This window comes from Myxine glutinosa, chromosome 10 (assembly GCF_964187855.1).
Source record: "Myxine glutinosa chromosome 10, kmMyxGlut1.1, whole genome shotgun sequence".
NCBI classification, from domain to species: domain Eukaryota; kingdom Metazoa; phylum Chordata; class Myxini; order Myxiniformes; family Myxinidae; genus Myxine; species Myxine glutinosa.
The window spans coordinates 130,335,658-130,357,411 of NC_136270.1; the positions used below are offsets into that span (position 1 = coordinate 130,335,658).

At 49.5% G+C, this 21,754-nt stretch overlaps 1 protein-coding gene across 2 annotated transcripts in view; it reads left to right on the plus strand.

Moving 5' to 3' along the window:
* LOC137433772 (thread biopolymer filament subunit gamma-like) overlaps nucleotides 1-21,754 on the plus strand; it is a 46,103-nt gene that overhangs the window by 17,443 nt on the left and 6,906 nt on the right. For both annotated transcript variants that reach the window (XM_068126071.2, XM_068126073.2), the window contains exons 6-7: nucleotides 16,146-16,271; nucleotides 16,770-16,990. In XM_068126071.2, coding sequence (XP_067982172.2) covers nucleotides 16,146-16,271; nucleotides 16,770-16,990 — 347 coding nt within the window. The remainder of the gene's footprint in view (nucleotides 1-16,145; nucleotides 16,272-16,769; nucleotides 16,991-21,754) is intronic.

Sequence of the window (21,754 nt, forward strand, 5' to 3'; positions counted from 1 at the left end):
GTTGTGTATTGTTGATTGCTCGGGGAAAATCTCCGCGGTTGTATCATTGAAATTGTATGGTATCATTACCATTGAAATATATCCTTGAACATCAGTTGTCTCTTGGGTGAAATTCATATGGATTGCGTGGCGAAAGCGCATATATAATACAGCTTTCTGGCAAAGTTCCTCTCACGGTCCGGGGGTCACCGAGACCAGGTATTCACCGAGGGGACCACGTAACAGAATTGGGGGCTCGTCCGGGATTTAAAATTGTATAACATAATAAAATAATAATTTTTTATTAATTAAAATTTATTAATAAAATTATTAATTGGTAAATTTTTTTGAGAAATTGGGGTAAAGTCTTGGGTGAAGGTTAACAGGTGTTAACGATAGGCACCATGGCGTTTGTGGCACAGAACTTTGTGGTAACCCCGAGTGAGGCACAGTTCCGAGCGTTGCTAAAGTCGGACCTCTTGAAATTGGCCAAACATTTTAACTTGGAGGTCCGAACTAATTTGAGGAAGGCAGAGTTGCAGGCCACGGTGATACAATCTATGGTGGGATTAGGAACATGGGACGAGTTAGCCTGGGAGTGGCTACCAGAAGAACCAGAAGATGTTGAGCTCCGGAAACTGGAGTTGCAATTACGGAGCCAGGAACGGATTAAAGAAGAAGAAAGGAAAGCAGAAAAGGAAAGAGCAGAAGAAGAAAGGAAAGCAGAAAAGGAAAGAGCAGAAGAGGAAAGGAAAGCAGAAGAGAGGAGAGAAGAGAAGCAAGCAGAGGAAAGGAGTGTGGAACGAGAACTCCAGGAAAGGTTAAAAGAAGAAGAAAGGAAAGCAGAAGCAGAGGAAAGGAGAGTGGAACGAGAACTCCAGGAAAGGTTAGAAGGGAGAAAAGCGGAGGAGAGGAGAGCTGCAAGGGACCTCGAAGCAGAGGAGAGAAAAGCGGAAAGGGAATTAAAGGAACGTGACATGGAGCTTCAGCAAGAAATCAAATTCAAGGAGCTGGAGTTAATGAGAGAACGGGGAGAGGCACCACCCTTGCTGACGGGGTCGACACCTAACCAGAAAACCTGGGATGTGGGCAGACATGTGAGGCTGGTTCCACCGTTCAGTGAAAAAGAAGTCGCGAAATTTTTTCCACACTTTGAGAAAGTGGCTCGACAATTAAACTGGCCGGAGGAGGCCTGGACCATACTCGTGCAAAGTGTGCTGGTGGGGAAAGCTCAGGAAATTTATTCGGCGCTACCAATGGACCAATGTGCAGATTATGAGGTACTGAAGACGCACATCCTCAAAGCGTATGAGTTGGTTCCGGAAGCTTACAGGCAAAAATTCAGGAATGCCAGGAAGAGGGAGAGTGAGACCCATGTGGAGTTTGCCAGAGTGAAAGAAAACATGTTTGATCGGTGGTGTGAGTCAAAAGGAGTCGGGAAAGACTTCGAAACATTGCGGGACTTGATCCTGGTGGAGGAATTCCAGCAGTGTGTCCACGAGGACATCAAAGTGTACCTGCAGGAAAAGAAAGTACCAAAGTTGTGGGACGCAGCCACCATGGCAGATGATTATGCCTTAACCCACCGAATAGGGGTCCACGAACCTAACTCCTCACCTAGATCTCCGCAGGGGAGGTGGGGAACAGCAGGTGCGGAGAACGACCATACATGGCGGCGGCCTCGAGATAATTATGGGGACAACTATGATACCCCACCTGTTCGTAATCAGAGGGATGCGGGCCCAAGACAAACTTATAGTTCGGGGGGCCCGAGGCAGACCACGAGTTTTTCCTCCGGGCCTACTTGCGCTTTTTGCAAGAAACCTGGACACTTGATGTCCAGTTGTTACCGCATGAAAAGCGAAGACCCAGAGCGGAGTCCGACTACTACGACTCCAAACGCAATGGCCATTGTGAGAAATCGCCATCAAAAGGGTTACCAACCATTTATTTCAGAGGGGTTTGTGTCACGGGATGGAGCCTCGACTAACCGGAAACCGGTTAGGATATTGAGGGACACAGGGGCACATCAATCTTTAATGCTTGAAGGCATTTTGCCATGGTCCGAGGAGACGTCAACGGGGGATAGTGTTCGTTTACAGGGGATCGGGGGCGGTGTTAGTGCTCCCCTTCATGTCATCCATTTGGAGTCCGATTTGGTGTCAGGACCGGTCACCGTCGGTTTACAAGCCACGCTTCCTGTAGAGGGTGTATCTGTGGTTATCGGGAATGATTTGGCCGGGGGTCAAGTTTATGGTAACCTGAGGGTTGGTAAAGAGCCCAGCAGGGAAAATAACGCCACACCAGCTCGGGATGGCGACAAAAGTGCCAAGTTATTTGTAGGGGGACTGAACTTCAAAACAGAGGAAGAAGTTCTGACCTCTGTCTTCAACAGATATGGGCCGCTGGTGGAAGTGCGGTTGGTAAGAGACTGGGAAACGCAACAGTCAAGAGGGTTCGGCTTTGTCACGTTTGCCAGCACAAAAGACGCCAGAGAGGCAGAGAAGAATTGGAATGGCAAGGATTTGGAGGGTCGGACCATAACAGTAGGGAAGGCATTTCGTAGGCGTCGAGAGGTCTACAGGAGAGGACAACTGGGCGGTAGTTTTGGTGGTGGCCGCAATCAATATTATTATGGAGGCTCCCTGAGTTACGGCCGCTCCCGAAGGAAGGATTGGCAAAGTAGTGGCCGAGAAGGAGACCGCTATTCATGGGACTACAGGGACAAGTGGTCCCACCCTAAGTATTAGGGAAGTTCTGAGAAGTTGAAGCACTGAATGCGGCGGAGCCGCCGAGCCAAGATTCCTACACGGAGTAACCGTGAACGCCGTTCCTAAAGGCGTCCATGTAGTGAACTTTCATGCACGGACTAACCGTGAACTCCACGTTCCTCAAGGCGCCCATGTAGAGAACTTTCCTGCACGGACTAACCGTGAACTCCACGTTCCTAAAGGCATCCATGTAGTGAATACTCGGCTTGCCCTCCCGGAAAAAGTGCTATCGAGTTGCTTAACTTTGGATCTTTGATCAACCCCTTAACCTTCATTCACAAGAAACTGACGGTCAAAGTCAGAGGGTCATGAGATGGAGTTTGATTTGGCAGGGACAATGTCGTTGCTGGTGCTTAGTCCAGAGGGAGTAATCTGGAGGGGGTGTGGTGAAAGGTTGGTTGCTTTATTTTTAAGTGATAACTGTGCCCGGGGGGAACTGATAATGTGGGGGGGTTGAGTTATCTGGTTTGTTTCTCCAAATTGGCCGGCAAAGAAAGTTTTCGCTGGGTTCAAACTTTCTTTCTTGAAGGGGGGGAGTGTTACATATTTAGGTGAATGTATGTGAATTACCATTCAGGTCTTTGCTTATCCGTGTGTAGTATATTAAGTTGTTGTGGTTGTAGTTGTTGTGTAGTTGTTGTGGTTGGAGGGTCAGGAGCCCTTCTGAAAAAGTGGCCGGAAACGGAAGTGACCGGAAACGGAAGAGGAAAAGACACGAGGAAAAAAGGACGAGGATTCTTCTTCCTCGCCCGGCTCCGACGAAAGGTGGAATTGATTGAGCCGTGTGGAAAAGCGGCGTTCCCGAGCCTGTCTGGCGAGAGGAGTTACCGGGACGGATACCTGCCCGGTGGACGTCAAACTGTCGTGTGGCCGTGCACCGACCCAGCGTTTGGCGCCGTTCGCGACACCGTCTAAAAAGACGCGTACGGGTCGCCCGTTGGGGCCTAACACGCCTGGCAAGCGGCGTGGGGCTTTTGGCTTGCTTTCCCGTACCCGCTTCGCGTGGCCACGAGGGGCTGTAGCCGGGGTGCCTGGTACGATACCTGCCCGGTGGAAACACGTCCACCCGGGGTTCGTTCAACCGCCCGAGTGCGGCGACGCCGACCATCATCTTGGTCAGGAGGGGCCCAGAGACATTGTGCGGGACCGAGACCAAAAGGGGGTCGTGAGTACTCACCGGGACACACATATATAAGATGGCCATCTTAATCATAGGGAATTGATTGTGGATTGGGAATTGTTGATGGTTGTGTATTGTTGATTGCTCGGGGAAAATCTCCGCGGTTGTATCATTGAAATTGTATGGTATCATTACCATTGAAATATATCCTTGAACATCAGTTGTCTCTTGGGTGAAATTCATATGGATTGCGTGGCGAAAGCGCATATATAATACAGCTTTCTGGCGAAGTTCCTCTCACGGTCCGGGGGTCACCGAGACCAGGTATTCACCGAGGGGACCACGTAACACATTCTCCATTCACCTGTTGTTGCACACCTGTGCAATCACACCTGGTGCCACCTGCACCCTCCTTCCTTCCTGGACCATTTGGTCAACACAATACTCATCACCATCACTCACTCAAACACTGCTCCATACACCTGTTCAGTTGCACACCTGTGCAATCACACCTGTTCCTCACACACTTTTCACAATACACTTCTAAATACACCTCCAACACTCACACGGCATCATTTAAACTACCTGTTGCCCTGCTAACTTAGTGCTCCCCGTCTTCCCTTTAAACTAAGCACATACCACGTCATTATCATCCACTCTAATCTACCTGCGTCCCCACTACCGGTATCATTGTCACTACCTAATCTTAACGTTACCTAAGGTCATCTTCTAGGTCCCTACACATTATATCCTAACCCTCCCGGGCTAGTTTTCACCGCCATACCCCATAAGTCTAGTGCTCCTTTGCCCCCGCTGTGAGAGATGGCAGAGTTGCCATCCCATCACATCGGGTATCTCAAACTACCCCCCCCCCCCCCAGTCCTCTGACGCTACGAGCCCCCGTCGCAAGAGGTACTGGGTCCTGCCTCGGCATCTAGAGCTGAGGCGATCCATGAGGGCGCCTGCTTGCCGGCATAAGGTCTTATCCGGTCGGCATGGATGATCCGAGGGGGGGGGCCCGTGGCCCCATTTTGATCTTAATGACCACGTCACAGATTTGCGACAGGACGACTCCTGGGCCTTGCCAGGGGGAGGTGAGTTTTGGGCACCTACCCTTCCGCCTCCGGGGATTAAAGAACCAAATCTTCATCCCCGGAGCATACTGACTCCCCTGGCTCCGGTCGTCGTACCTGCGCTTCAACTTGGCCCCCGCCAGATGGAGCTGGCGGCGGGCGAAGGCATGGACCCGCTCCATGCCTTCCTCCAGGTGACGTGCGTAACCCTCCCTCGGCGGTGTATCCGTGGTGTCTGGCACGGGACCGCATAGCAAGTCGGCGGGAGCCCGTAACTCCCGCCCATACATAAGCAACGCTGGACTGCATGCGGTGGCCCCGTGCTGGCTAGTTCGGTAGGCCATTAACAGGTACGGGAGATGTTCATCCCAGTCATCCTGACGGGTGGTGGTGAACAATGCCAGTTGTTGTACCAATGTTCTGTTGAACCGTTCCACCATCCCGTCAGATTGTGGCCGCAAGGGCGTGGTCCTGGTTTTCCGAATTGACAGGAGTCTGCACACATCTTTTAGCAATTGACTTTCAAAATTTCGACCCTGATCGGTGTGCAGCTCCTGTGGAATCCCGTGCCGACATACAAATCCTTCTACGAAGGCCTGCGCCACAACCCCGGCATCTTGGTTGGGGAGGGCGTAGGCCTCCGGCCACTTGGTGAAATAGTCCATTACAACGAGGATATACTTATTACCTTGGCGGGTGCGGGGCAGCGGTCCTAGAATATCCATAGCCACCCGCTCAAGGGGGGCCCCCACCTGGTGTAATTGAAGGGGGGCCCTCATCCTCCGTGCTGGTCCCTTTTTGGCAGAACAGGCGTCGCATCTCCGACACCAGTCCTGTATGTCATGCCCCATATTCACCCAATAGAACCTCCGGCGGACCCGAGATATTGTCTTTGTCCTGCCCAAATGGCCGCCGGAGCGGGTACCATGCACCTGTTGCAATATGACGTTCTTAAATTTGTCAGGGACTATCACCAGCCAGGAAGTTCTTTCAGAGGGAACCTCCACCCACTTGCGATATAAGATGTTGCCTTTCAACTCCAGGGTCTGCCACTGAGCCCAATACGCCATTGTTTGTGCCCCGAGGGGGGTGACCTCTTCCCCCTTTGGTCTTTGCCCCAATTTGACCCATTGGAACACCGGCCCCAGAACAGGATCCTCCTGCTGGGCCGTGCTCCAAGCCAACTCTCCAAATTCCTCGTCCGCGGTTAGTGGCAAAATTGGCCCTCTCACCCGGGTTGCCCGGACGACGAGAATCGGGGCAGAATCGCCCAATTGCTCCCTCTCCTCGTGTCTCGCACAAAATTTACAGTTTTCCCCCAGACAAGGACGCCGAGAGAGTGCGTCTGCATTACCATGGGCCTTCCCGGCCCTATGGGTCACATCAAAATCGTACTGCTGCAACTTTTCCAACCACCTTGCAATTTGGCCCTCCGGTTCCTTGAACCGAAGCTAAGGAGCCATTGCAAGGAGGAATGGTCAGTTCGAACCGAAAATTTCCGCCCGTACAGGTACGGGTGGAAATGGTTCATGGCAGCCAGCATAGCCAATAACTCTTTACGAGTGACACAATAATTTCGCTCGGGCCTACTTAAGGCCCGACTATAATAACCAATCACTCTCTCCACGCCCTCCTGTGTCTGAGACAAAACTGCGCCCAATCCTTCCTGGCTCGCATCCATGTCCAGGGTAAATGTCCCGTCGCTAGTGGGGTAAGCAAGAAGGGGTGCGGATGTTAGACACCCCTTCAATTTTTGGAAGGCCTCGTGCCACTCCCGTGTCCAATTAAATCGCGTCCCCTTCTCCGTAAGCCGGTGGAGGGAACGGGCCAACTCCGCAAATTTCGCCACAAAGCGCCGGTAGTAGGAGCAGAGTCCCAAAAATCCCCGCACCTCCTTGATGGTACGTGGTGCGGGCCACTCCTCTACCGCTTTAATTTTGTCTGGGTCCGTTTTTACCCCCTCGCAGCCGATCACGTGACCTAGATAGGCCACCTCTCTTGCAAACAAAGTGCACTTACTCGGGTTCAGCTTTAACCCTGCCTGTCTGAGGCACCCAAACACCTGATCCAAATTAGCTAACGCCTGGGGGAAGGTCTTGGCATGTACTAGGACGTCATCCAGGTATACCAGGCATGATTGCCATGGCATGCCGCCTAGTACATGTTCCATTAATCGCTCAAAGGTGGCGGGGGCGTTACACAAACCAAACGGCATCACAGTGAACTGATACAGCCCCTTACCTGTGGAAAATGCCGTTTTCTCCTTCCCTGTCCGATCCATCTCCACCTGCCAATACCCACTCTTGAGGTCCAAAGTTGTGAACCAATTTGAGCCCGCAACGGCATCGAGGGTGTCATCAATCCTTGGCAGGGGATATGAGTCTTTGAGTGTCACGTTGTTTAGCTGGCGATAGTCCACGCAGAACCGCGTGGTCCCATCCTTCTTTTTGACCAGCACAACAGGTGACATCCAAGGACTTCCCGAGGGCTCGATCACGCCTGCGTCGAGCATTTTTTCAACCTGCTCGTCAGCTTCCGCCCTCTTGCTCCAAGGGAGCCGTCGGGCGGCCTGACGAATAGGCCGGGCCTCACCGGTGTGCATCTGATGTTTCACCGGGCCCGTACGTCCAATATCCTCGGTGGACAAGGAGAAGAGGTCCAAATGGGACCCAACCAGTTTGTGTAAGGCCTCCCTCTGGGTACCTCCCAACTCTACACTACTACGATTTACCATCTCGCAAATGGGATCGGGCCAATTCCTAGTATTTCTTGAAGGCTCCCCCTGGGGCCGGCTCGGCTGGACGTTCTCGCCCCTCACTGACGCGACTTCTCTAACTGGGGTGCAGCCAGCTATCTTCGTGCCCCTTACTATAGTGCGTGGTTCTGTACTAATGTTAATTACTCGGCCGGCCACCACCGGCCCGTCCGTTTTTACGAGGGTGCGGCCCACGATTAAACCAGGTATGGATCGCGCTGCCACCGGTTCGACCAGGCCGCAGGACTCCTGCCATGTGGGGCGAGCTGACCATCGGGCCGGCACTATGGCCTCGGCCCCCGGAGGGATGGTCACGGCCTCAGGAGCCTCCAGCTCCACCCTCTCGGCCGTGCTCACCCCCTCCAATGGTAGCTCTTCCACCCCCCATTGCAGGATCCCCCGGCTCAAGTCGATTTTACAACCGCTGGCAGTCAACAAATCCAACCCTATTAAGCACGGGTCGCACACCTCCGCCACCCAAACCTCTATCTCTCTTTTTACCGACCCCAACTTCAGGGTTACAAAACCACGCCCTATGATCGGGGCCGTTACCCCGGTAGCCAACTGCAAACTATGATTTTCCAGACGCTGGATTTTACCCCAGCCGTCTGCACTCGAATTAAGGATCACGGGGCTGATGATCGTGGCGCTGGCTCCCGTGTCCACAACGGCGTCTACCCCCACGCCGGCAATTTTGCACCGAATTGTTAAGCTACCTGTTCCAATTTGGCCACAATGAATGACCTGTCGCGTCAACGAGGGCTTCTCTCCATCCCCTACTGCCGAACACCGCCCTGCATGCCCGGCACGTTCTAGTTTCCCGGGCCCTGGCGGGGGGGTGTCTGTGGTCGGCTAGGCCGATCGATACGGGGCGGAGTTGAGGGCATCGTCTGACGGGGAACGTCCCGGCGCGGAGCTCGACACTCCCACGCACGGTGACCCATCCGAGCACAATTATAGCACCTCACCTGGTAAGGTGCTTGCCTCCGGTATTCCAAATTCCCCCCCCTGTATGTCCGAATTGGGGTACTCTGTCGGGGACTACCGGGTGCCACCACTGGAGCCGCCTGCCATGGTCCAGGTCCCGCTAGACGCCGGTCCACCAGCCTCCGAACCATGCTCTCCAGGTCAGGGCCCCCGTCGGAGGCCGGCCCCCCGGGGGGGGCGACCCCCATCACGGGCCCTACCTGACGCACCGCCACTGCGTGGCGCTCGCCTCCCCGGGCCAGGGGCCTCGCTGCTTCCCAACGGGCTGCAGCGTCGGCCGCCTGACTCATGGTCTGCGGGCGCCACATGGCGAGCTGTTGTCGGAGCTCCAGATCCGGGAGGGCCTGGATAAAGTGATCCAGCGCCAGGCTTTCCTGGGAACTCGCTGCCATGTCCGCGTGTGCAATCCCTACCGCGCGGCGAATATCGTGAGCAAGTTCCCCGATGGTCTCCTGGGGCTTGCGTTTACGCTGCGCAAGTTGAGCTTCAACAAGCTCGCTTTGCTGCTCGATACCAAAACGATTAATTAAAGCTGCACGGAGAGCTGACAAGGTGAGAGCACCCGGTGGTAAAGCTGTCAGCACCTCCGCCGCCGCACTGCGCAATGCCCCTACCAGGTGTACTCCACCTTCGTCCGGATTCCAACCGTTCCCTTTACACACGGACTCAAACTGCGCCAGGTACGCCCTCAAATCACTCTTGCCGTCATACGGCGCGAGTGGGACCTTGTGGGCGCCCGAAGGTCGGACCCCGCACGTCACTCCTTGCGGGATCAACGCGGGACCAAACCTTTCGGGCTCCCACAGTACGCTATTCCCGGGGGGCTCCCGCGCATCCCCCGTCCCTCCAAACACTACCCCTCCTGGTGTCGATGCCTGGGCCGCCCTTCCGCAACCCGCTACCCACTCCATACCCGCACACCCTTGCTCACCAGCACCCCCGTCACTCCCCATAGCCAGACCTCCTTGCACACCTCCTCTGTCCATACACTCCGGACCAGTCATACATCTCACCATTGGTCCCTCATGAACACCCGGATCCAAATCAACCCCCAAGCCGACTGAAGCTCCCCTCACATCATATGCATTTCCGAATATATCGCCACTCACCTTGGCACCTCGTCTCCGCACCTCCTCTGCCACCTGCAAACTCTTTATTTGGTTAGTGAGCACATCATCACGATTCGAGCACAGACCTTGTACCAATTCCATTACCTCCTCCTTTATCTCCTTTTTAGTTTCCCTTCGTCTCTTCTTAATTTCACTCACCCCTTCTTCCACCTCCTCTAATTTTTCCTTTACCTCCTTCATCTCCCGGTGCGCCCCCTCTATCTCTTCCTCTAACGCCACTTTAACCGTTTCTATGTGCGTCCTCACCTCTCGGTCCTTCGTCTCCATTACTTCTGTCACCACTTCCAACTTCTTCGTCAACCCCTCATGTACCATCTGACATTCCTTCTGTGTCGCTATTAATTCATTTTTTATGTCTTTTTGTGTCGCTTTTAACCCCCCGATTATTGCAGTGTTCTTTTCCACTTGGTCTACGAGTTCCTTTTGTCCCACTGTCAGCTGTTCTACTCCCCTCGTCAGACCCTCTATTCCCCCTTGTAACCTCGCCGTATTATTCCTCACCTCTTTCTCCATACGCTTTTCACCTCGCTTTACCCCCGAGACCTCCTCACTTACACCTCGTCGTATCTCCTCCTTCATCTCCTCCATCTCTTTTGTAGATGCCACCCTCATCTGTCCCAATTCATCCCTCTGAGCATCCAATTTACCTTCTAACCCGATTTTCACCTCCTCTATCTGGTTCCCCATCCGTTTGATTTCCCAGGCGGATTGCTCCCCTACTTCCCGAAATTTGTCGTCCATTGTGTTTTCTAACCCCCTTAACCCATTTTTCACCCCCTCTATCTGATTCTCCTGGGCAGCCATTCTATTTTCCACCCCCGTTAACCCATGTTTCACCCCTTCTATCCCATTGTCTAACCCCTCAAATTTATTGTCTAACCCCTCAAATTTCTTGTCTAACCCCTCAAATTTCTTGTCTAACCCCTTTAAATTGTTGTCTAACCCTTCAAATTTCTTGTCTAACCCCTCAAATTTAGCTTCTAGCCGCTCCCCCATTTCTCCCATTTTGCCCCCCATTTCACCCCCCAATCGCTCACTATCAGCCCTCAATCCCACAAGTTGGTTTCCCATTCCTACAATTTGGTTTCCCAAGTCATTCCTCAGGTCTTCACTTGTCTGGACCATGAGCGCCCTTATTTGTATCATAAAGAGGTCCAAATTCACCGGTGCTGCTACGGTCACGGGCGCCGCCAAATTTGGTGCCGCTGTAACCGCGTGCGCAAAGGCGCCATTTTGCGCGCCCCTAACCTCGTGCGCGAGAGCGCCATTTTGCGCGCCTGAAACCTCCTCAACCACCTCCTCATTGTCCTCCTCCACATACATTTCACCCAGGTCCTTGGTCGATTCTACCCCGTCTATCTCTCCCACCGACATCCCGTCGCCTTGACCAGCCATGGCGCGATTTCAAAATTCGGGTTTTGTAAAACAAAACAAATTTCAGTAGCTCGTAATTTTGAGCGCGTTAAGCGCGCTTCGGGTCCGACCCCGCTCCCGACACCAATTGTTACGGACCGCGGATAAGATGTTCGTTTTGCCGAGCGGAGGCCCCGCGGCCCTAACAGTTACCCCGACTAACCCGATTCCCGAACGTTGGCCGGATCGCGCCACAGATATTCAATAGGGAAAAGACTAAGGCGACACGAATGTGAAGAAGAAGAAGACAAAAAGGTTGGAAATACGAATCTAATTTATTTGCTATTTACAGGCTCAAAATAACCAAGGAAGAAGGAAAGATAAGAAAATAATTTACAGAAGATATTAGACACAGTGCAACGCTAGCTTATACAAACTTAATTAACCCAAGGACAGAACAAACAAGGACAGCCTCACTCACGCGGGGAATGATGATAGGACTGGCGGGAGGTGGATGGCTGGAGGGAGAGGAAGGTCCACCGGTACTGCAGCACGATCGGCGCATTTGACCGCCGCCGTTCCTTTGCGGCCCTGCTCCGGAACTGCCGTCAAGGCCCCACGCTGCTGTCGTTGCTGCTGTGGCTGCGGCTGCTCTGCGGACGTCGCGTGCTTTGCCAGGACTCGTCTGGTCCAACCACACCACTGAGCAACGTGCTTGCTTCTTGCCCAACTCTCTTGCTTGGTCCAACTTTGGCGAGCAAGGCGACGAATAGCAAGCTTTGTGCTTCCCTGGACGATCTTCTGGATGATCTCCTTTGGACAAGAATCGCTGCTGGATGATCTCTTTTGGACAAGAATCGCTGCTGGATGATCTCCCTTGGACAAGAATCGCTGCTAGATGATCTCCCTTCTCTCTCAGGACCTTGCGCGCGCGCTTTTTATAGCGCCTCCGGCGATCAAGCCGCCGGCCTTTAGGACACGCCCATCGGTGTGCTCACCTCGGCCCTGATTGGTTGGCACGGCCCTCTAGCTCCGCCCTTGATGACGATGGGCGGGCACGCCTTTCTTCCCCGACCCGAGCACATGTTCAATGGTGGTTTTGGAGGGGATGTAATTGGCAATCGAGGCTTGGCAATGACGAAAGGGGAAATGGAGGTTTTGGGAATGGGAATGATGAATGAAGGGAATCTGTCTTATTTCACTTGGTGCAATAGAGTGTCATCTTAATGGGAGACAAGGCCTTACCCTAATACACATAATAAAGATGTAACTATCAACCAGGGGGAAATCTATGATTGGCTGACGTGTATGCTTTATGGACTAATTATGGGACGCCCTTTGACCTTTACACAACACTGGAGGCAGGAGGGTCCAGAATAAAGCAATATTAATAAAACACACAATAAAAAAAATACAATCCTCATATCCGCAACAATATACATATATATATATATATGTGTGTGTGTGTGTGTGTGTGTGTGTGTGTGTGTGTGTGTGTGTGTGTGTGTGTGTGTGTGTGTGCATGTATTATTGTAGAGGCCGCTCATACTGGAATGGATCACCAACAACTTCAGACTGTTCAAGAGGAATTTACTAGAGTACATGTACATGGAGAGATAAGCATCTACGTAAGAAAATAGCATATACGTCACCCTTGCAGATCTCTAAAGAAATGGCTCTACATCAGCAGTATTTAAACAAAGCAAAATGTGCTGGCAGGAACAGCGCAGCAAGGTTAATTCAAAAGATAAGAGTGTGGTTGTTATGAAATCAAGTCGAGACCTCGTTTCCAGATATGAGGCGTTATTGAAATCTATCTCCACATACCCTATAAAAACCACCTTTAGAGGCCATTTTTTCCCCGCAAGCGGGGGTTGGCCTTTTTCGGGGACCGTGGTTGTTGTTTTTTTTTTTGGTCCCCTTTTTTGAAACAATGTTTTACGGCCGGATGCCCTTCCTGCCGCCAACCCTTTTTGTCGCCTTTTTACGACAAACAGGGAATTACCAGTGAACTGGTACTCAATTTGCCGACCTTGGAAGGATGACAGGCTGAGTCAACCCCCCTGGTGTTAATTCAGCGATCGACCGGGATTCGAACCCAGGATCCTAGGATCCTAAGCTGGCACCCTAGCCGCTAGCCCAACACCAGGATAACACAAAATAAATGAATAACATTATAACTACAAAAAAAGGACGAAATAGAATTCCCAACTCATCTATAAGCAAGCAAGTGACCATTAACATTACCCATCATACCTTACTCAAGTGTCCGCTCACAGAATACGGAAATGAAGCAAACTCCCCTCCTTCCTACATTACATTCCATTATATATCAAATCCTCAAGTATCATCCCACTACCGAATCTTCTTCTTCATATTTCATCACAGTGGTTCTGCCCACACAGTCTCCACTTCCCCCTCAAGGTTACTCAACCAGCGCACACAAGCAACAAGCCAAAAGGTAATATGTAGCGTGCACCAACCAGATGGTCAGCCTTGCCTTGAATTTCCCCCCAGCAACATAACAGGCTTGCTATTCAATCCACCCTTTGGCCAATCATTAAAGCGTAAACAGGAAACCCACAAGGACTCAGGCAAGCACAGCATTACTCAATGTTCCCATAATGAAACCCTTCTACCCACATGATTAGTTTACCCATAAGGCTCCCTGTCTCCTAGTTCCCTGATTGGACAGGAATGACAATTGCTATTTAATCCACCTCCACACACACACCTATATATGTGTGTGTGTGTGTGTGTGTGTGTGTGTGTGTGTGTGTGTGTGTGTGTGTGTGTGCATATATTGTTACGGCCCAGGGTTCGAGTCTACTATGAGGGGGTTAGCCTCTGTTCCCTCCCGAACTTACTGGACCTGCCGCGCACGAATAGCTTCGTACTTCGGCAGGTTGTGAACCAGCAACTACGAACGCCAATTGGTCCGTAGCGCGATAGCTTACCTGTACCATGTGACGGTCCCGATCGGGGAACATACCTACGTACCTTCCCTACGGCGGTGTACCACTTTCTTTTGTTCCTGGATGGAAATTTAGACGGCCGAGGCCGTTGGTACCCGCCGGGCGAATGCCAATTTTGTTATGGCCGATTGCTACTCTGGGTGCGAGCAATGGCGGACCAATGGAAGAAAAGACATTCACGGACAGAGAGAAAGGAAACGTTTAATGATTTGATTGATTTACAAATGTTTACAGTGCAACTTATCGATGGGAAAGAAAAAGGGACAAGAGGCAGCCTTGCCTCTTGTCTTGAACAAGTACAAAAAGTTTTAATGAAAACAAAAGCCGCGTCGATGTTACACAATGCCTAGATGCAGCTGTGCCTATAACGTCGATGTTATAGGCACAGGACATTCCTATTGATTCGATTACTTGATGTTATTTTTGTGCAAAGTGAAAATATATCTCGGCAATTTCCCGTGTGTGGCGACGAATTTTTAATATATCTCGGCATTTTCCCGTCTGTTATTTCGGGCGTTGTATGACTGACCATGCCGCGATTTAAACAAAATATATATATATCTCGGCATTTTCCCGTCTGTTATTTCGGGAGGTGTATGACTGACCATGCCGCGATTTAAAAAAAAAATAGCTCAATGGACTTGAAGTTACAGGCCTTTGAGAATTCATTTCGTTCTATAAAGGGCAACTTTCATCGGATTTTCTTCCCGTTTTTTTTTAACCGAGTCTAAAACTATGTTAGCGACTGTGAAAAATGAAATGATATATCGAATTTGATTTGAAATAAAACTGTGTGAGAGAGGAAGACAACACGGGCCCACAAAACAGGCCTCAAAGCTATGCGAGTTAATAAAATGGTGGATATTTGTTTATATGAAACCTCTCCCACAATGGGTGGAGCTATGGTTCCCAGAATGGGTGGAGCTTTGAGGTTTTGTCTTCTCTGCAAGAACAAGAACAAGAAGAACAACAACAACAACAGCAGAGGGCACTCTATTAGCAGCGTCTGCGACGCGGCTAAAAAGAGACATCACCTTACCTTATTACGATTACAACAAATAAACACTACATGGGCCCAGCACACATTCACGGTGGAGGGGGGAGGGGAAAACGAATGTTGGAAACCTGTTAGCACAAAGGCCCCGATGTTCCAGATGCCTCTCCTCACGACGCCATTTGTCTTGAGCTCACCAACGAACACCAGGCCGGCAAATGGCAGTCCCCAACACGAGCAGGTAATGGCGATCCCAGCATGGACAGGAGGGTATTTTGGGTCTTCAGGGTGTTTTGAGTCTTCGGGGTGTTCGTGTTATTTTGGGTCTTCGGGTTGTTTTGAGTCTTCGGGGTGTTTTGGGTCTTTGGGGTGTTTTGGGTCTTCGGGTGTTTTGGGTCTTTTGGAGCCTCAGGGCCTTTAAGGGTATTTTCGGTCTTTGTAGTATTTTGGGTCTTCAGGGGTCTTGGTGGTCTGAGAGGACTTAAAGGAACGTCAAAGGTCTGAGGGTTCTCAGCAGTCTAAACGTATTTAAGAGTTCACGGACTGTGTTTTGAGTGTTCATTTTATTTGAAGAAGAAGACGACGTTTTGGTCACATATAAACAAACATAACCATATACGTTTGCTCTATTATAATAAGATACATCATATCCAAACCATTGAGTTCTGTGGGGTTCGATCCTTCATTCCTTTGTTCAAAATTAATTATTGTCAGCAGCAGGCATCACATAATGAGCACATTCCCCCCAGGATGGAACTTAAGCTGGCTGTCCTCTCTGCAATGGAGTGATTAAAATGATGTATTATTCATATTGAACACTCGACCGGCTAAACTCCACTTGAGTTGCAAGTTAATTTGATCACCTTTCCTCAACAGACAACTGGAAGGACAGTGTGCCATCTCTAAGTGATCGAGTCAGTTGAGCTTGTTATATAATTATATAAGATATTTTCTTTCTTCTTTGTTTGTAAATCGTGATCATAAATTAATGGCAAACTCAATTTTCAGATACAGCGCTTCGAAAATGAAAGCAGGGAAGTGGCAGCAGTAGTAACAACAACAAGCACAGAAACGATGGAGATCACCAAGACCGTCCAGGAGATGCAAATGCAGCTCCAGAGTTTGCACATGCGGGTACGAGTATCTCCACAGCATTGGTTCCAAACACTGGATCACTCTTCCATAGATCTTGTGATCATTTAAAAGATGTCAACATGAACAATTCAGATCTAATAATTATCAAACATGTCTGTAAATCTCTTCCCCAAATTGTTTTCTCATCCCCTTCATTTCGGATCAATTGGCATGCCGACAGGGTTATAAAGCTCTGGGAATGTCAATGTGTGAGCTCGATTGGTGAAACGGATGAAAAAAAAAAACCTTCTTCAATAAGGATCACCAAAGTGTTTTGAAAATCGCAATCATTCTGGAGATATAATTTCTCCTAAACTTGTTTGGATATCTTTACCTGTTTGGCATGAATGGACCTCTCAGTACTCTCATCACAGCATTCACCATGCTGAGTGTTTGATACAGAACACAGGTTTATAAACGAACTCTCATGATGTTGGTGGGATGGAGTGAGTGACAAACACGTGACCAATACCGTTCTTGATGGACCCTCTCACACAGCACAACTCACTGCAGCAAATGCTGATGGAGCTTGAAGGACAATTCCAAACACAGATCAGTTCACTGCAGAGCCAATCGATGGAGTACGAGTCCTCAATTGAGCATCACAGAGCAGAGCTACAGAAACAGCTGGTGGCCTTCAGGACACTGATGGACATCAAGATTGCTCTCGATCAAGAAATAGCCACTTATAGGAAGATTTTAGAGGGCGTATCTCTCGGGTAAGTTTGTTACCTCTACCACCGAAAGTGCATGGAGGACATGTTTTCACCCCTGTTTGTCTGTGAGCACGATATCCCAAAAAGTTATGGACCGATTTGGATGAAACTTGGTGGACAGGATGGGTGTGTGACATTCACAAATTGATTACATTTTGGTGAAGATCGGGATCTACGTAGATCTCGCCTATCAGTGGGATAGAATACGTAAACTGTTCAGCCTGGCGGATGCGTGTTCTCTTCGGAGTGCTGTTGGACTTTCATATGTGTTTTAAACACTGGAATTCACCATCGAATAGTAGATCAGACAGGTAAATTAGGGAAAATATATCGTTCCAATTTCAACTCTAAGTGATGGCACAACACAAAGCTTTTACAACATACTTGGGACACAATATGTTTGACATAAAAAGACCACTTGCCTCAGCACATCGCCAAAAGATAGTTTGACATTTTTGAAACCATGCAATTCGATTAATCCTGCTAAAACAGATTAACCAACCTGCAGTTTAACAACCTCATTTTTTTTAAAACATACAGTGATGTCATTCAAATCAACCTGCAGAGTTCTTTGATTGATTGGTGTCCAAACAGCAGGCGGGTGTCCTCCAAACTTCCTTTTTATGCCTCCGTTGACGAAGTCGCCGGAGGCATTATGTTTTCAGGTTGTGCGTCCGTCCGTCCGTCCGTGACAGGTTTTCGTTACCGCGATAACTAGAGAACGGCTAAAGGGATCTTAGTCAAACTTCGTGCAGGTATGTATAGTGAGGTAAAGATTAACTCATTAGATTTTGGGGTCACGAGGTCAAAGGCCAAAGGTCAGAGGTCATATTACGTAAAACTCCCGTTACCGTGATAACTTATGAACCAGTGATGGATTTCTGACCAAATTTGGTACAATTATGTACCGGTGTGTACCCTGGTTAAAATAGGTACACCATATCCCTGCGTGTCGTAAGAGGTGACTAAGAGGGTTGGCGTCAGGAAGGGCATCCGGCCATAAAAACATTGCCTCAAAAAGAGAACCATGACAATTACAACTACATATGGGCAGGGTACAGCCCGAAGTGGAGATCGGTTTCTGAGGTTTGGGACATGGAATGTAGGGACAATAACAGGGAGATCAAGAGAAGTGGTGGAAGTATTGGTTAGAAGAAGAGTGGACATATGTTGTGTGCAAGAGACGAGATGGAAGGGAAGTGGTGTGAGAATGGTGAAGGGTAGGCAGGGACAGAAATAAAAGTTTGTGTGGCAAGGGTGCCTGGAGGGCGTGAATGGTGTTGGTGTCCTGTTTTCTGAGCAGTTTGTAGACAGTGTGGTGAGTGTGACTAGAGTGAGTGTTAGGTTGATGATGGTGAAAATGATGATTGGAAAGCTCTTGGTGAACGTCATCTCGGGATATGCTCTGCAGGTTGGTCGGAGCGATGAAGAGAACGACAAGTTCTGGTGTGCGATAGAGAAGCTGATGGAAAACGTGAAAGATGAGAAAGTTGTTGTCGTAGGAGGAGACCTAAATGGACATGTGGGAAGGAGTATGGACGGTTTTGAGGGAGTTCATGGGGGTTACGGATATGGTGTGAGAAATGGAGAAGGTGAAAGGATTTTGGAGTTTGCTGATGGAGCTGATTTGTAATACTCAGTTCCAGAAAGGGGATAATAAGCTTGTTACATACACGTCAGGTGGGTCGACGACAACCGTTGACTACCTGATGGTGCGTAGGCGAGATAGGGGGCATCTCCGGGACACGAAGGTGATCCCGGGGGAGGAGGCTGTTTCACAGCACCACTTGGTTGTCTGCGACATAAGGGTGAAAGGTGCGAGGAGAGCTCGGCGGGTGAAGTATCAACCGAGAATGAAGGTGTGGAGGTTGAAAGAGGTGACAGTAAGGGAGGCATTAAAAGAGAGGCTGAGTATGGTGGAGGATGATGTGGTTGAGCTTGAACGTGGTTGGATGTCAATGAAAGATAGTCTGTTGTGAGCCTTTGGTGAGGTATGTGGATGGACAAAAGGACCACCGAGGCACTCGGAAACATGGTGGTGGGATGATGAGGTTGGAAAGAGGATTGACGAGAAGAGGAAGAAGTTCAAAGAGTGGCAGAAGGCGAAGGGTACGGGAGCAGAAAAAGCAGAGCATGAAAGTTATAAGGCAGCCAAGAAGGCTGCAAAGAAAGAGGTAGCAAAAGTGCAGGAGGCATGTAGGAAAATGTTCGGAGAACGCTTGGATTCGGAAGACGGTCAGAGACCGGTTTCAGGATTGCAAAGCAGATAGCGAAAGAGAGGTGTGATGTGATGGGGGTTAGTTGCTTGAAGGATGAAGTGGGACAAATCGTTGTGGACCCAGATGGAATTAAAGGAAGATGGAAAAGACATATGGAAATGCTGTTGAATACAGAGAATGAATGGGATGGCAACATAGAGAGTAACCCAGTTTTAGGACCGGCAGAGAAGATAACTGAGAAGGAAGTTGAGGAAGCGATAAAAGCAATGAAGAGTAGAAAAGGGGGAGGGCCAACGGGAGTTGTGGGAGATATGTTGAAGGCAGCAGGAAGTTGGGGTGTGAAGAGAATGACAGAGATCTGTAATGTGGCGGTGAAAGAAGGCCGCATTCCAGTGGTTTGGGAACTGAGTACCCTCGTCCCTCTATACAAGGGGAAAGGTGGCCCTCTGGAGTGTGGCTCGTACCGAGCGATAAAGTTATTGGAGCATGGAATGAAGGTATTGGAAAGGGTGTTGGAGAGGAGGATAAGGAAGAAGGTGAGGATCGACGAAATGCAGTTTGGATTAATGCCAGGAAGAGGAACGACAGACGCGCTATTCATTGTGAGGCAGTTGCAGGAGAAGTACATGGAGAAGACGAAGAAGTTGTTTCTTGGGTTTGTTGATCTGGAGAAAGCATTCGATAGGGTTCCACGTGAAGTATTGACATGGGCATTGAGGAAGTTAGGAGTGGAGGAATGGTTGATCAGAGTAGTGATGGCAATGTACAAAAGAGCGCGCACAGCTGTAAGGACGAAGGACGGGAACAGTGGTGAGTTTGAGGTGACGGTGGGAGTGCATCAGGGGTCGGTACTAAGTCCACGACTATTTGTAGCTGTGATGGAGGTGCTGGCTCAGAACGTAAAGGAGGGTTTACCGTGGGAGTTGTTGTATGCAGATGATCTGGTGTTGATTGCGGAAAGTATGGATGGACTGAAGGAAAAGATGAACAAGTGGAAGGAATGTATGGAGACAAAAGGTCTGAAGGTGAATATAGGAAAGACGAAGGTGATGGCAAGTGGTAAAGCATGTGGTGAGGTGGAAAGAACTGGGAAGTGGCCATGTGCTGTGTGCAGGAAGGGTGTCGGAGTGAACTCCATTCAATGTACAATGTGCGCTGAGTGGGTTCATCAAAAATGTAGTGGTCTGAGAGGGTCATTAACCAGTGTGGCAGCTACATTCAAATGTAAGGTGTGCACAGAGGGAGCTGCAGATGGAGGAAATGTTGAGTTGGATCTCGGAGACGGCGTGAAGTTGGAAGGTGTGAAAACATTTTGCTACCTCGGAGACATGCTGAATGGAGAAGGTGGATCAGACTCGGCAACGGTTGCTCGAGTGAGATATGCATGGAAGAAGTTTCGGGAACTGAGTGGCGTGCTGATGAGGAGGGGAGTGTTGTTGAAGCTGAAGGGAAAGGTGTATGCTGTATGTGTGAGAAGTGTTATGATTTATGGGAGTGAGACATGGGTCATTAATGTAGAGCAGCAACGATGGCTGGAAAGGGTGGAAATGCGAATGGTTCGGTGGATGTGCGGAGTATCGTTGAGAGAGAGGAAGACAAATGATGAATTGCGAAAGATGATGGGAACAGAGCCTGTGATTGATGCTGTGAAGAGGAACAGGTTGAGATGGTTTGGTCATGTGTTGAGGAAGGATGAAAGTAACTGGTTGAGAAGAGTGATGGAAATGAATGTAGAAGGAAGTAGAGGACGGGGAAGACCGAGAAAGACTTGGCTAAAGATGGTGGAAGAAGAAATGCGGGCAAGGGGGTTAACAAGGAGAGATGCAGAAAATAGGGCAAAATGGAGAAGATTGTCATGGGGACCGCAAGGCTAACCCCCACTCTAGCAGGGAAAATGGCCTTACAATGCATGTTGTTGTTGTTGTATGTAGAATGATGTAAAGATTAACTCATTACATTTTGGGGTCACGAGGTCAAAGGCCAAAGGTCAGAGGTCATGTTAGGTAAAAACCTGTTACCGTGATAACTTGTGAACCAGTGATGGGATTCTGACCAAACTTGGTTCACTTATGTAGAATGATGTAAAGATTAACTGATTAGATTTTGGGGTCCCGAGGTCAAAGGTCAGAGGTCATGTTAGGTAAAAATGTGATAACTTGTGAGCAGCTGAAGGGATTTAAATTAAAACGTGGTGCAGATATGTATAATGATGTAAACATTAACTGATTAAAGTTTGGGGTCAAGACGTCAAAGGTTGTCAGGTAAAAATATGATAACTTGAGAACAGCTGTATGGATTTAAAGCAAACTTGGTACAAGTATTATAATGACTAGGGCATGCCCGTACTATATATCTATCTAAAATTATATCCCCCCCCCTCTATTTACATGAAATGTTTTGGTCCATTCGCAACGCCAAAGCGAACGGCGAACGGCTTGCGAGTACAGTGACAATCCCCCCCCTCTATTTACATGAATGGTTTGGTCCATTCGCAACGACCACAGAACCCCCCCCCCTCTATTTACATGCAATGGTTTGGTCCATTCGC